The 16929-nt window shown below is 35.0% G+C and overlaps 1 protein-coding gene across 1 annotated transcript; it reads right to left on the bottom strand.

Annotated features, from left to right (window-relative positions):
• Positions 1-12114: 12114 nt before the first annotated feature.
• LOC125187434 (uncharacterized) lies at positions 12115-14209 on the bottom strand. The gene is made up of 6 exons (XM_089057981.1): positions 13993-14209; positions 13807-13902; positions 13122-13223; positions 12768-12957; positions 12570-12684; positions 12115-12497 (listed from the first exon to the last, which is right to left on the bottom strand). Exons 2-6 carry the CDS (start codon positions 13807-13809, stop codon positions 12362-12364), a joined length of 546 nt encoding a protein of 181 aa, XP_088914107.1. The 5' UTR covers positions 13810-13902; positions 13993-14209; the 3' UTR covers positions 12115-12361.
• Between the last annotated feature and the right edge of the window lie 2720 nt (positions 14210-16929).

The raw sequence follows: 16929 nt of genomic DNA, 5'->3' as shown, positions 1-16929 counted from the left end.
TTACTACTTCATCAAACAGAAAAGTATGCACTGTTGTTACCGCCCGCATTAATTCGACTCAGAGCATGTCAGCATACTTTACTAGTCTTAGAAATCATACTCTAATTTGGGGCTGATAGTTCTTTTTCATTGTTCATATTTAATTTGGGGGTGAAGTAAACATTATAGTTCATATTTATAGAATTTGGAGTCCTATTGGATGAAGTAAAAACCTAGTATAATGAAGTAATAACTTTTTGGAATGAAGTAATAAACCTACTGGAATAAATTAAACTATTATTTTACATTAATAAAGTAAAACACCTTGTTCAATGAATTTGAAAGAAACATGTGTTGAATCATGTGAAAACCTATTGGAATGAACTAAAATCCTAAATGAATTAAGTAATGACCCATTTGAATAAAGTAATAAACCTACTGGAATAAAGTAAAAATATGTTCATTTCCAATTAATTACGTAATGGATGAAATGAAGTAATACACTTACATGAATGAAGTATAAATGTACTAGAATGAAGTAAAAATATATTCATTTTCAATTTATTACGTACTGGATTGAAGTAATAAACCTATTGGAATGAAGTAAAAACCTACTAAAATGAAGTAATACCTACTGGAAATAAGTTATGCACTGGTATTTTTCAATTTATTAGAACAATATGTTATACGTCAATATTAATAGTCATTTGGTTCTTTTCATTTCTAATATGTTATACGTCAAGCTATTTATTACTTCAGATAGTTCCATCACTTCATCTATTAGTTTGTAACTTATTACTTCATTTTTTTGTTTTCTGACAATATAATGATACATTTATTTGTTTGTAATTTATTACTTCATTCCAGTAGGTTGATACTTCATTTCAGTGGTTAATTACTTCATTACATGTGATTATAACTTCATCAAGTACGTTATTTAGTTCATTACAAATATAATTTTTCGCAAACTATGCATACAACGTGGTTCAATTCATATTACTTCATTACTTGATGTTATTACTCCATCAAGTGCGTTATTTAGTTCATTAAAATTATAATTCTTCAGAAACTATGCATATAATACAATTATATCCATATCACTTCATTATTTGAGGTTATAACTTCATCAAGTGCGTTATTTAGTTCATTACAATATTAATTCGTCATAGAATGCATTTCTCCAACTGTTCTTCTCCACTCCCAAAAATTCCTTCAATCTACAACTACGATTTCCATCAAAATCAAACCGGATGACGATAAATTGTTCTCGAAGCTTCTCTAGCCCGAATCAAGCAATATATGCATTTCTGTTTTGAAGAAATACTCCCAAGTAGTATTTTTATTTTGCACTGTATGCTTGCCAATAATTTGCATCACAACTAAACAATATGAAACAAGAAACAAGAAGAAACACACACAAAGATTAACACAACCAATGATATAACTCAAATGTCGTGGATTTGGCAGAATTATTTTCTCACTTTTATTCAATTCAGTCAAAAATATCAAGCCTCCTCGTGATGGAGATTTTCCAATGCTAAATTGGATAAACTAATTAAGGCTGAAAGCTGCTAAAGTGGAATATGCACAACTCAAAACAACAGCCAATTTGGCTAGAATTCAAAAACTATAAAACAAATTAGGATTCAAACAAAAGCCCCAACGTTTCAGAGAGTGAGAGAGATATAGTGATCAAAATTCCGATGGAAGTAATATTCAAACAAATTTCATAATATGCAAACAATCGAGAACCATAGATGTAAAACTACATCATAGTTGTTGTTTACCCTAAATCTGTGACTTAGGTGAATGACCTAGTCAAATGAAGTAATAACCTAATAAAATGAAGTAATGACCTAATTAAATGAAGTAATATAGAAATCTAAACACTGGCGATTTTCACACTTCTTCCCCATTCTGGAATGCCTTCAATCAGCCTTCTCCACGCTACTCTTGCAGCTTCTTCTTCTTGGCCATCAATGACAGCTCGTCCGGCATCCTCTCCAGCCCATTTCCTATGGACCCATGACCTTATCAATTATCTCCTTTTGCATCTCCTTATTCACAATCATCCATGTGTTGAACCGATAATGTCGACGTCGTCGGAGTTGTTCTCTGTCAATTCCTCGACGATGTAATCTCGATTTCGTAATTGATCGATTTTCCGGCGGAGTGTTTGGAGGCGAGCAACTTGAGGGATCCGTTTGGGAAGTCTCTGTCTGAAATAACGAGAGGAACTCCTGATTGACCGCACCAGTGACTCCAAAGATGGTGACGGAGGGGCTGTCCTTGCTGAGAGACATGCTGAAGGCGAAAGGGAATTGGGGTCGGGAATGGTGAGAGAGAATTGCAGAGAGAGAAGTGGGTTGGATTTGGAAGGGAGGAAGAACTGCATATTCCGGAAATACCCTTTTACCATTTTAATTAAATAAAAAAAATGAGACAATGTATAATTATTAATAACCATTAGATGTGATTAATGAGTGTATGAGATTTGGTCTCTAGTTCGGTCTTTAAGAAGGGTTCGACATTGATCACAACTCTCTCTCTCTCTCTCTCTCTATATATATATATATATATATATATAGGGTAGTGATAAAATGCAAACTTATATATTGTACAAACTCAAAACTCCTCAACACAGCTTCAACACAGTTTCAATACAATATCAACACAGTATAAAATTTTAAAATTTTAATGTCAACACAGTATCAACACAATATCAACACAGCATCAATCATTGACTAACGTTGAAATTCTGTTGACATTTTCCTGTTGATGTTTTTTTGTGATCTGTTGACATTTTTCAATGGTCCAGATCATAGTTTTGAGTTTGTACAATATTTAGAGTTTTAATTTGATCACGTTCCTATATATATATATATAGGATGACAACCTACCACGATGGTCTATGGTGACTCCTTAAATAGGGGAGCACTATGGTCTATGGTGACCCCTTATATATATAGGGGAGCACTATGGTCTATGGTGACTCCTTAAATAGAATGACAACCTACCACGATTTAGGTCCATTAGATCTGTTAATTAGATGGTTTAGATTGATTTGCATGAATAGAGTTGGAATTGCTTGGTAGTGAATTATACATTGCTTGAAAGGGTAATTAGGGCATTTTACAAATATTGAAACAGATATGGGATTTGAAAATTTGCGGTAATTTAGGAAACAGATTCAGAAAAGATTTCTCTCTCTCCCACGATGCTATAATTCTCTCACACTACTTTCCAAATTGAATAGTCATCTCTCATTCTCACATTCTGCAATTAAGAGCGCCGATTTGCTTCTCCCGTCACTCATGTAATCCTTAAACGTCGTTGATTTCGTCTAGTGTAGTTGGCCGCTTCCTGCAACTCATAACTGGTCCTCCAACCCTTTTTGTGTTGCTCTGGCACTCGTTGTTACGATTTAGGTACGATTATCAATTGCTTGTATTGGATGCGTAATTGCTTTTATTGCTAATGTTACGTTGTAGGTTCAATTTTGCAATCGCTTCAAATGATTTAGGTTCAATTTGCAATAGCTTCCCATTGTTGGATAATCTTTAAGTGAAATTTAATGGTTTGCATTGTTTCTAATGATTGGGTAATTGCTTCTTAATGTGGACAATTTTAATGATTTGCTTTGTGTTGATTGTTTCACTATTGCATACGGACTGTTCGTCGGGTCATTCGCGCCGTTGCTATCATCGGTCGTTGGCCGATTTGACTGACACAATGCGCTGCTGCGTCCTGTTACTTACAAAATTATCCACCCTAGGGTCTCTTTTGCTTGGTATGCCTATTAATTTTTCAATACAATTAATTAGATTGATAACTAGAATTGATTGTTTTGTGTATTAATATTGCTTGATAAATGCATTGCTTGTTCTGTGTTAGACTTGCTTGTTTTGTGTGTTAATATTGCTTGATAAATGCATTGCTTGTTCAGTGTGTTAGAATTGCTTGTTTTGTGTATTAATATTGCTTGATAAATGCATTGCTTGTTCAGTGTGTTAGAATTGCTTGTTCAGTATATTAGAATTGCTTGATAATCGTATTTCTTGTTAAGTGTGTTATAATTGCTTGATAAGCATTGAAAATGTGGGTCAAAAGGCACGTGTTTAAATTTCTTAGTAATGGTGGAAATGTGCTTGTTAATACATTAGTATTTAGCTATTTCGAATTGTGTGCCCTTTGGTCTCTTTGCGTGGTGTATGCATGTAGCTATTTCGAATTGTGTGCTCTTTGGTCTCTTTGCTTGGTGTATGCATGATAAGTGCTGAGTACATTTAATTATATTGATAATTGCTAGTGCAGTGTGTTAGAATTGCTTGATAAACATATTCATTTGCTCCGAGTGTTAGAATTGATTGTTCAGTATATTAGAATTTCTAGTTCAAGCTTATTAATTGCTCCTTTAATTTTTGCTTCAATAAAGCATTGAAAATGTTTATAATTTGCTTACTAATGGTTGTTAATAATGGTTGGAAAGAGGAAGGAAACCATAAAGCCTGCAGCAGAGGACTCGATAGAAATCTATAGAAGCTCAAGTAGGAAAATGAGTGTGGATCAGGGAGCTATTCACGAATGATAATGGATAATGTATTAATATTACTTCATGTTATGAAATTGCTTCTTAAATAATTGTTCAATGCTGTTCATTTAATATCATACTAACCTTATAAATAATGTTTTGTTCAATTAGTTGTGGTCAAGCTATCCAATGGCCCGGAGGTCCTGCTGTTTAGGAGATCACCCACATTTTTCAGCAATCTATCAAAAGCTTTGAACGCGAAACAGAGGAAAGTGGTGGTAGCGATGGGTTTTGGAGCAATTCTGAACTTCACGCTGGAGTACTTGCAACCAAAACTATCGTATTGTAGTATATATATGCTTACTGCATATCTACATGATGCTTGGAATACTCGATAACTAGCCAACAATGTAAAATTTTTGGTTGTTGAACACGAGACTTGCTGATTAGAATGGTTAAAAATGCTTGACACATGTTTAAAAATGCTTGTGTGTTACTCTATATTTGCTTGTTGCTTTAATTGCTTATGTTGTATTGTATATGTGCTTGCTACAAATCCGCTTGCTACAAATCCACTTGCCGCTTGACTTACTAAAGAATGAGCCTACAGTCTAATAGTTTTGTTCGTTGAGCATAGGACTTGCTAATTACAATGGTTAGAAAAAGGAGTTAGTTTGCTTGCCACTAGCTGATAGTAAAAATGCTTATGTAATTTCATATATGCTTGGTGGTTCAAATTGTGTGTGTTCTACTACTCCCTCGTCCCAACTAAGATAACATATTTCTCTTTGCTTGCAATTCTCTCTCTCCAAATAATACATCTAACTACCTTGAGATTTAGAACAATTAGTCACACTTAAAGGATCGATTATTGATATAAGCAAATGTAGACGCATAGACAAGCAAATCATCAAATGTAACCAAGTGAAATTGTAGTTTCAAAATCAATCGCGAATGTTACCCAAAATCAATCAAAAATTGTCTTGTACTATGGTAAAACACTTATAACTGACTGGGTAACAACATATTACAAATTGCTATGCAATATGTGATACATTATTAACCAAGCAAGTGATATAGCAAACATATCTAAGCAAGTTGATAAGCGTGTGGATTTGGCTCCACATTTCCGTGTGTCGAAACCAGAAGCACGAGCATAATCATCGTAGAAAGCAATTACGTCGCCTACTGTGTTGAATTTCTCACATCGAATGGTTTTACGCTGACCGGGCAATCAAGCACACGAGTAACTGGGTAGCATAAGAAATATATAGAAGTGATTAAGAATGAAAAGAATAGGCATCGTGACTCAAATCACGAATAAGGAATGGATGAAATAATAAGCAAAATATAATGCATAGGCAAGCAACTCGACATATGTTACCAAGCAAACAGTAATACAAAATAATTATTGATCTATTACTCTTAGTAAAACAAAAATGAAGCATACATAATCAATGACATTGTTATGCAATTTTGGACATACAAGAAAACAATATAACAAATGGTTCGAAGCAATCTACGATACGAAATCAGAAATAATCAAGCACCAACCGACATGTATTATTGTAATATGGTGCTGACATGAAATGTTGGATCCAAGCAATATGATAAGCGAAATCTGTAATGCGTATTAACTGAATCAAGCATAAATATACAATCATTGGGTATGAATATCAACTCCATGAACTTCAATTATAATCGTAGGAGAAGGGATTCACAAAATTCAATTGGCGAACTGAATCAATTAGGAATATACTCTTATCTCTTTGTTTTGCAGTTTAGGATCAGGAATCAGGAATTTATTTGCTACCTATGCATTGACAAATGTAATCAAGCAAAAAGGAGATGCAAAATCATTGTTGAATAAAAGTGCAACAATCACTTCCTTGCAAGCACAACACAATAAGATATTTAACCAACTAACACTACCATGCAATGTCTGACCCGTAAGCAAGCAATATAACATATTTAACCAAACAATCTGACATACGAATTTTCTATGGCGTAATACAACAACTCATGCTCTAAATTACAGTAACACATCAAATATGAACTCCATGAGGTTTAATTAAAAACTCATAAATTTTATTTACGAATTCAATTGGGAAGATACAAATTCGGTAATTCACATATCAAAATTCACGATTACATGAAATTGATTCACATATTGTAAACACACAATTACACGATTTAAATATCAAATTCATGAAATTGAATCATATATCAAAATCAACAAACCGTAAATACATAGTTACATGATTACAAATGATTAATCATGGAGTTCATTGACGTAAATCACAATTAGAAGTGATTCGCACGGTTTGCAAAATAAGTGAAATGGATGTCAGCGGGAACATCATTCTCCATGATTAAATGATGATAGAAGATTGAAGGAGGAATTAAAGAGAGTGAATATCTGCAAAATTTGAAGAAACAGAATGAAAGTAGCGCAACACAGGCGAATGAGAGATTGAGAGAATTGTTGTTTAAGATTGAGAGAATTTGTAACAAAGAGATCGAGAGAATTACAGAGATTGGAAATTAGCGATTTTTTGCTTAAGATTTGATAGATTAACTGCCGAAATTGAAGAAAGAGAAAAGGAGGACATACCGTGATTTAGGTTTGGAGATAATCCGCATGAATTGGGATTTCCAATTTTAGCCTTCTACATTTTTTTTAATTTTTTTTTATGAAATAGAGCTTGCCACGTGGCAAGCTAAGGATGAATCTGGTCCAGAATCTAACGGTTCTTATTGGTGGTACAATGTCATTTGAATTATCGTTGTCATTTTAGTATCTCCCTATAAAAATTAATTTAGTAATTAACTAGTACTCCTAAACTTGATTTGCAAATTAACACATGTAATTGTCAAATTTCCAAATTAAATTCGTCATCCTGATTTGTAATCATGAGGCAAATTACGTGTAATTTTCAATTTCGTAATTAAAATTCGTCACCAATTCTGAACCATTTTCATTAATTCACTAGCATGTGTTTTCATTTCTAGAAAAATTGTCTCGTATTCCATCTTTAATTAGTAGAGATGGAGAGTCTTTTGTAAGTTGAACCATTTTCATTTATCAAAGTATCAGATTTTCTCCTTGAAAACTCACCTCCATAACAACTCCTAAAACAAAGACTATATAACCATTATTTCAATCAAAAACAAAGAGAAATTCTAATGCCAACGATCCAACAGTTTGGCATCAGAGCCTAGTTGAAATACTAGGATTTCTCCAAAAAAAAAAAAGCCTCAAGAAGGTGAAAGGAAGAGCAATAGTTGATGTCAAGTTACAGCAAAGTATCTCATACAAAATGGAGAACTCACATCATGTTTCTCTACCAATCTTTGGCTGAGAGAACTTTGAGTTTTGGTGCAAGAAGATAAAGACACTACTTGCCTCATTGGACTTGTGGGAGCTCGTCGATGAAGGCTACGATGAAGCAAACGAGAATCCTACAACGGCTCAAATAAAGGAGTTAAAGAAGACAAAGCAAAGAGATGCTGCAGCTCTGTCAAAGATCCAACAAGCCGTCGCCAATTCGATTTTCCCTCGAATCATGGGAGCTGAAAAATCAAAGGAGGCATGGGAGAATCTTCAAAAAGAATTTGGAGGAGATGAAAAGGTTAGAGCCATTAAACTCCAAACTCTACGAAGAGATTTTGAGAATACAAAAATGAAAAACAATGAAACCTTAAATCAGTTTCATTCAAATTTTATTGAGCTCACAGATCAAATGAGAGTGTATGGTGAAGAGCTTTCAGATCAGAGAATGATAAAAAAGATTTTGATATGTCTTCCAAAAAGGTTTAATGCTATAGTTGCTGTTATTGAGCAAACTAAAGACATTTCTCAAATAGCATTCATGAGTTGATGGGTTCTTTGAAATCATATGAAGAAAGGCTGTTAAGGCAATCGGAAAAGCCGATTGAGAGTGCATTTCAATCAAAACTGCATTTGAATGCTAAAAGTGTTGGTGAATCTTCGTTTAGTGGTGTCCAACAAAATCGTAGTGGAACCTATGGTCGTGGAAGAGGTCAAGAGAAAACCAAACATGATGGTAGAGGTTTTCACAAAGCTGAAAATGGGAAAAAGTATACTCACTGTGGAAAGAGTAACCATGAGTACAAGGATTGTTGGTTCAAGGACAAGCCGAAATGCCACAAATGTAGTCGGTTTGGTCATCTTCAAAAGGATTGCTATGCCAACAATCAACCACAACAACAACAACATGCAAATTTTTTGGAAGAAAAGCAGAGGGAAGAATATATGTTTTATGCTTCACAAAGTAAAAAACAAAAAGGATAAAATGTGTGATACATTGACAGTGGTTGTAGTAACCACATGACAGGTTAATGAGTCCACCTTTGTTAGCATTGATAAATCTGTAAATTCTCAAGTTAAGATGGGAAATGGTGCTCTTGTCAAAGCCCAGGGAAAAGGGACGATAAGTGTTGACACGAAGAAAGGGATGAAGCGCATAAGTGATTTGCTACTTGTACCAGATTTGAGGCAGAATTTGTTGAGTGTTGGACAACTTATTGAACATGGATACACTGTCCATTTCGAAGGAAATTCATGTGTCATACTAGATAAAGAGGGGGCGAAGCAAAATGTGACAAAAATTCAAATGGAGAAGAGTCACAACTTTCCTCTCACATTCAAGTATGCTGAAAATGTGGCAATGAAAGCTCAAGTAATGCATGAATCATGGTTATGGCATTTGAGACTTGGCCACTTGAACTTCATTAGTCTCAAGCTACTACACAACAAAAATATGGTCCTTGGTCTGACAAAAATTTGAAAAACACAGCAGCATGTATGTGAAGGATGCGCACTTGGAAAGCATCACCGACTACCGTTTCCAAAAGGAGTTGCTTAGAGAGCAAAAGAACCTCTAGAGCTTGTACACACCGATGTGTGCGGACCAATGTCGATAAATTCTAATGGTGGAAACAGGTATTTCATTCTCTTCATTGATGATTTTACTCGTATGACGTGGGTTTACTTCTTGAAGCAAAAATCCGAAGTGTTTGAAGTCTTTCGGAAATTCAAGCTCTTTGTGGAGAATCAAAGTGGTCGTACCATCAAAGTGCTAAGAAGTGACAACGGAAAGGAGTACACTTCAAATCAATTCACCAAGTATTGTGAAGAAGAAGGCATTGAAAGACAACTAAGTGTTGGATACACACTACAACAAAATGGTGTATCCGAACGCAATAATAGGACGGTGATGGAGATGGCAAAAATCAATGATACATGCCAAAGGATTGCTTAAAAGTTTTTGGGCAGATGCCGTTCATACAGCAGTATAACTTGTTGAATCGATGTCCTACAAAAGCTGTGATGGATAGAACTCCAATTGAAGCATGGAGTGGAAGAAAGCCATCAGTGAAGCATTTGAGAGTTTTTGGGTCAATTTGCTATGCCCAAATTCCAAAAGAAAAAAGGCAAAAGCTTGATGAAACAAGTTTGAAATGTATACTTGTTGGCTATAGCAACATGTCCAAAGGCTATAGACTTTACAACTTGAAGACAAGAAGTGTTATCAAAAGTCGAAATGTGATATTCGACGAAAATGCAAGTTGGAATTGGGAAGTAAATGAAGTGCAAAAGAATGGATCAATCATTGATGAAACAAAGCAAGTTTCAATTGTCGAAGATGAGGGAGATGGTGATGAAGGTACTGACTTTCATCCCCAAATGATTCAAGCTCTAACTCGGATCCAAGTTCGTCCACATCATCATCAAGTCCTGCTCCTAGAATGAAAAGCTTGCAAGATGTCTATGAGAGATGCAATGTTTGCCTCATAGAACCTGAAAATTTTGATGAAGCAATGGAGCAAGAAGCTTGGAGAAAAGCTATGCAAGAAGAAATTGATGTGATTGAAAAGAACAAGACACGGGTGTTGGTCGAACGCCCACGAGAAAAAGAAATCATTGGAGTGAAATGGGTCTACAAAGTTAAAGTAAATGAAGATGGATCATTTCAAAGAAACAAGGCTAGACTTGTAGCAAAAGGCTACACACAACATCCCGGAATTGACTACGACGAAACATTTTTGCCGGTTTCACGTTTGGATACAATCCGGATGCTCATTGCTCTTGCAGCTCAAAAGGGGTGGTTATTATACCAACTTGACATCAAATCAGCCTTCTTGAATGGGGAATTGACCAATGAAATTTATGTGGAGCAACCTCAAGGTTTTGTAATCGAAGGTGCCGAAGATAAAGTTTATCGGTTGAAGAAAGCATTGTACGGATTGAAGCAAGCATCAAGAGCTTGGTACAACCAAATCGATGCATACTTCATTGAGCATGGATTTGAAAGGAGCAAAATTAAGTCTACTTTGTACGTGAAGACTCAAGGTACATCTACTCTCATTGTTGCTTTATATGTTGATGATTTGCTGTTTTGTGGTGATGATGAGAAGATGATACATGATTTTAAAATTGATATGATGAAGAGATATGAAATGAGTGATATGGGGCTGCTACATCATTTCTTGGGTATAGAGATATACCAAGAAAATGATGGGGTGTTTATTTGTCAGAGAAAATATGCACATAATATTTTGAAAATTTTTGGAATGAGCGATTGCAACCCAACTTTGATTCCATTGGTGGTGAATGAGAAAATGAAGAAAGAAGATGATGAAAAGAAGATTGATGCTTCTATCTATCGAAGTATGGTTGGAAGTTTGTTGTATCTTTGTGCGACAAGACCGAACATTATGTTTGCTTCTAGTATGTTGTCAAGATTCATGAATAGTCCAAGTCAAATCCATCTTGGTGCAGCAAAGAGAGTTCTTAGATACATCAAAGGCCCAACAAATTTTGGGATCAAGTATGTCAAAGGTGCCCAAGTTAATTTGCAAGGCTATTGCGATAGCGATTGGGCCGGATGTTTGGATGATATGAAGAGTACTACGAGTTACTCATTTTCTCTTGGTTCAAGTGTGTTTTCTTGGAGTTCAAAGAAGCTGGAGAGTGTGGCACAGTCAACTGCCGAAGCTGAATATGTTGCAGCTGCTATGACGACATCACAGGTGTATTGGCTGAGAAAGATTCTTGGCGATATTGGAATGAAGCAGAAGGAGGCTACCGAGCTGTTTTGTGACAACCAATCAGCAATTGCTATGAGCAAGAATCCTGCTTTTCATAGCCTACTCGACACATCAACATCAAATATCATTTCATCCGAGAAGCCATTAAAGAAGGTGAAGTTCAGGTCACATTTTGCAAGTCCGAAGATCAAGTGGCAGACATCTTCACCAAAGCACTTCCAAAGGAAAAGTTTTTCAAGTTCAAAGAACTTCTTGGTGTCATGGAGCAGCACATTAAGAGGGAGAACTATAGTTAATGTGCAGCAGAAAAAGTTTAATTATGCTTTTTGTTTAGAGTGTCATTAGTAGGTTGGCTGATTATGACACTAGTCATTAATTCTCTAGCATGTGTTCTCATTTCCTAGAAAAGTTGTCTCGTATTCCATCTTTAATTAGTGGAGATGAAGAGTCTTTTATAAGTTGAACCATTTTCATCTATCTAAGTATCAGATTTTCTCTCTGAAAACTCACCTCCATAACAACTCCCAAAACAGAGACTATACAACCATTATCTCAATCAAAAACAAAGAGAAATTCTAGTGCCAATGATCCAACAAGATATTTCATTATTCAAAAGAGGAGCTTTGGAAATTAAATCTAGACTCAGATTTGATGTTCTACCATCACAAATCAAACAGTCGAATATAACAAGATAGTTATGATGAAATGCACTACCATGACATATCACACAAGCCAAATGGGTCCTAAGATTATTGATGGGGTTGCCCAATCAGGTCTTCATCCTGCTGTTGACAGAGACACAGCAATCAGCGCGCCGACGTCTGCAACATAAGTAGCAAGAAGAAGATTTTTGATCTTCTTTGTCTTTTCCCTAGTAATTTCTTTCTCCTCTTTGCCTTCCTTATCATTGAGCCTGCATCATTCAATTAATTAGTTAAGATGATTACAAGTTAACTAATATTATTCACACAAGACAATTACTTACCAAGCTTCGTTCATCACTCGCCTATATGTTGAATGTCCATAAGAACTTTTCACTAAGGGTGCAATCGGGACTGCAACGAGAACTCCCTTCCCCATCATTAGGTCATTGGATGCTCCTGCAATGTTCAAGAACAACTATATTAGTACGTATATTACTCCAATTACCGGTAATGTTTAATGAAACACTGTTTTACTATACCTATGAGCCGAGCACACTCCTCAATAGACTCCACGCAATGAGGTGCCTTCACAGGCTCCGCGCGAGGAGGTACAACCATAGACCCGATGTACCTCAGCTCCTGCTGGCGGAGAGTTACTTCGTCCTGCAGATCAGGGAAAGGGATGACCGTAGTCGCCTGATATGCAGCTACACAAGTTCCTACATATGCCTATAATCACACCAAATCAGTATACATATCAGTTTGGCGGATTCAGACATTTTAAATTGGGGGAACAAATTATATGATAAATAAACATACAACCTATCAAAAATAATAGTACATTAAAATATAAACAAGATAAAATAAATTATATTCTACTACATATAAACTACCACAATAGTCTCCACCCAACAAGGTGCCTTCGTAGGCTCCACGCGACGAGGTGCCTCCATAGTCCCAATGTACCTAAGTTCCTGCTGGCGGGTAATTTCATCCTGCAGATCAAGGAAAACAGTACTTGTCTGAAATACAGCTGCACAAGTTCCTTGAGATGCCTATAGTTACACCAAAAACATGAGTATATCATTACAGAAATTTGCACTTACATGTGCACTAGAAATTTGCACAGACTTGCAAAACTAGAAATTCGCACGACAAAACAAGCTAAAACACTAACTCAATTTGAATGGGTTTCTAAGAATTAATCATTCTTGGAAATGTTTCCAAGGTAGAATGATTAAGATAAATTAGTTGTGTGGGGAATACCTATATATGGGTGGTGTTTATCATTTTGAAAGAGTTTTTAACATGCCAAAATCACCAAATTTCCTCCAAACTATGCTTCTTCCTATTCCAAATAATTTACATAAGTGAATTCACAGCCCTTAAAACTTTAAAAGAAAATAAAAATATTGTCTTGTTTGATTAAATGTAATTACATAGTTTATGTTAATGGGAAATGTGACATCTTTTGTGGGACAAACTAAAAAGAAAAGTGTGGCATCTCCTCGAAAGACGGGCTGTAAGGACATCGCACACGTGGTGAGATATGATCATTATTCACTAATTAAGCCGCACCATCAAGAATGGCGATCATCCCCGGCACAGCTCCGTTGCTCCGGATTACTTCCAGCACCTTGTTCACCTCATGCAAATTGTGGGGAAATCTGGCTCCTGCCAACAATAAGGAAAGAGTAGTGAATAATGCGATAAATTACTATTTTTAGTAGTATAAATGTGGAGTATATATAATCCAATGCTTACCCTCGGACACTATCGCGGACTCCAGAGCGACCACGGGCTTGTTGTGCTTCAACGCTTCGGAGACCTCATCGGAAAACTTCACAGGTACATTTCCAGTGATGCTGCGGAGTGAGAGAGACATTTTGAGAGACAAAATATTGGCAGTGATGGAGGTCTGGTCTCGTGGGTTGATTTTATAGTAGTATGAGTAGAATGAATACTGGTACAGATACATTTAATAATTTATTGCATCATACTTTATGTTAATGGTTGCATTTGATAGCAGAATTTCCATTTAATAAATTATTAGAATGGTTAGTAGAATCAGGTGGGATAGCACCTGAAAACAACATAACACAATTGGTTAATGGTTAGTGCTATTGTTGTTAAGAAACACAAATGGAATTAAGCAACTAACCTTTAATTGGTTAATGGTTAGTGCTATTGTTGTTAAGAAACACAAATGGAATTAAGCAACTAACCTTTATTCTTTATTCTGCTGTTGAGATAGAGAGTACTTATCTGAAATACAGCTGCACAAGTTCCTCGAGATGCCTATAATTACACCAAAAACATGAGTATATCATTACAGAAATTTGCACTTACATGTGAACTAGAAATTTGCACAGACTTGCAAAACTAGAAATTTGCACGACAAAACAAGCTAAAACACTAACTCAATTTGAATGGGTTTCTAAGAGTTAATCATTCTTGGAAATGTTTCCAAGGTAGAATGATTAAGATAAATTAGTTGTGTGAGAAATACCTATATATGGGTGGTGTTTATCATTTTGAAAGAGTTTTTAACATGCCAAAATCACCAAATCTCTTCCAAATTATGCTTCTTCCTATTCCAAATAATTTACATTAGTGAATTCACAGCCCTTAAAACTTTAAAAGAGAATAAAAATATTGTCTTGTTTGATCTTGTAAGTTCTAAATGTTATGTTGCGTGGACAATGAACGTCTACGGAGATGATAATTCTTGGGCTTAGACATCTACTTATTGGGCCGGGAAATATTCGTGGAATGTTCACAAGACTATAAAATCCGAGGATTTAGGTGTAAATTAAATGAAGTTATCCATATATTATGAAATAAAAAGGAAAAAATGTGACCACATTGTAACTATATAGAAAAATAGAAAAAAAAAACTCATACTAAAATACTAAGTATTCATCTAGATTGAAAAATGAAATAAAAGAAAATAAATAAAACCTAGAAAAATAGAATTGACAGATTCCCAAACTGAATGTCATTTATGCCAATATAAAAAAAAAATCACAAATTTGCCTTTGAAAGACCATGAAAGATCAATTATTATTAGGGGCCACGTGGGCTTTGATGCCTTGGTAAATTTCATGGTTGTTTTGATGCCTTGGTAAATTTCATGGTTGTTCCATTTTACTATCAACGTCCTAGACATAGTATAAAATAAAGCCGATATATTATTATTTCCCAATCATATTTATACACGAGAATATCAATATATTTTATTTTAAAACTATTGATTGAACCGATACAAGATCGTAAAAAATTGGAATAAAATAGTATGATCACGAAATTTGCAATTAAATCGATACAATTATAAAAATTTATTAATGAATTTCAGAAATAAAATGCATAAAATAGTGATATGTATTCACTTATTTATTTGCCGCCCGAAATCCCACATCGCAGACTATTACCCTGTCTCTGCTTCCACACGTAGTACCCTTCGCTTCCCACACTTGTACATTTGATACCGAAATTTACCGAACTGCCCACGCAACCATTTGAATAGTACTCCCTCCCACAAAAGATGACACACTTTCCTTTTTAGTTTGTCCCACAAAAGATGTCACATTTCCCTTTTTGGAAAAAGTTCTCTCTCACATGAATATAAAAATTATATTTTCTCTTTCCATTTAACACACAAAACAAAACCTCCTAAAATCCCGTGCCATTTTCAAAGTATGTCAACTTCTCTGTGACGGAGGGAGTAGTAGCGCAGTGGGCGTATTTATTCATTTGTGCTTATTTTTAAAAGGGCTTGAGCCCGATGAATATGCATGGGTTCAATTAGTATTTTGCCACGGTGGAAAAAAAATTTTGGACTGATTACTATCTTATTATTTTGTATTAATATAAAAACATACGAATATGAATGTATACAATTGTGCATGCAACGATTGTCCACTCAATAGGGAAAATTACATAGATTTTCAATGTGAAAAATCCAAAATACCAAGGTAATTTTCAAACAAACACTCAACCTAATCAAATTTACAATTAATTTAAAAACGTATTTCCCCGAAAAATTGTTCAATTTTAGTTCCAGATAGAAAATGGAGGAAGAGGAAGGAATATACCTCAAATGGAGGAAGACACTGCGGTGTTTGAAATCCAGTCCTATTAACAAGCAGTGTCGCGTTACTGGATCGCAAATTTGAGAGAAAAGGAACTAATTCTACTCTCAAAAGCAGCAGAAATTTGGAGGCGGGGAGCCGAGTTGAGAAGAAATCGGTTCAGGGAGAAGGATATAGATTTTTGAAAAATGAAAAAAAAAAAAAAAAAAAAAAACGATTTGAACCACGCCAAATTTAGAGCTTCTTTGTCCTTTTTGTTTATTTTCATTATTCATTTACATTTGAATATGTTTGTAAACAAATTTTATAAAGTAAAAGTAGAAATAATTAATGACGGACATTATGCGGTCAGTAATTCCGTTACTAAATACCGTTTTTTTTCTAAAAGAATTATGAGAATGGGAATGGGAAAACTGCAAGTAATGAATAGCGAGTACAAGCATTTGCTCGCAACTCCACCAAAATTTGCGACCATGTGCTTGCAACCATGAGATTTTTTTGTAGTGTTTATAAATAGAGATAAATTTTATTATTCTATCGATTCCCAAAATGTAATCTTATATAATACTACATTTTACTACTTTTAGTACATGTATGAATTTTTCTATCT

This window comes from Salvia hispanica, chromosome 5 (assembly GCF_029641045.1).
Source record: "Salvia hispanica isolate PSC_SH4W2 chromosome 5, Shi_PSC_v1, whole genome shotgun sequence".
Taxonomy (NCBI): Eukaryota; Viridiplantae; Streptophyta; class Magnoliopsida; order Lamiales; family Lamiaceae; genus Salvia; species Salvia hispanica.
The sequence above is the reverse complement of the archived record's forward strand: the minus strand, read 5'-3'. Positions and strand labels throughout refer to the sequence as shown.

Bases quoted from the DNA above. Each gene is read 5' to 3' on its own strand.
- LOC125187434 (XM_089057981.1), bottom strand. The intron at 12,958-13,121 runs GTAGTTTATATG...GTGTGATTATAG, and splicing joins GTTGGGTGGAGACTATTGTG to GCATATGTAGGAACTTGTGT. The intron at 12,498-12,569 runs GTAAGTAATTGT...TGAATGATGCAG, and splicing joins CGAGTGATGAACGAAGCTTG to GCTCAATGATAAGGAAGGCA.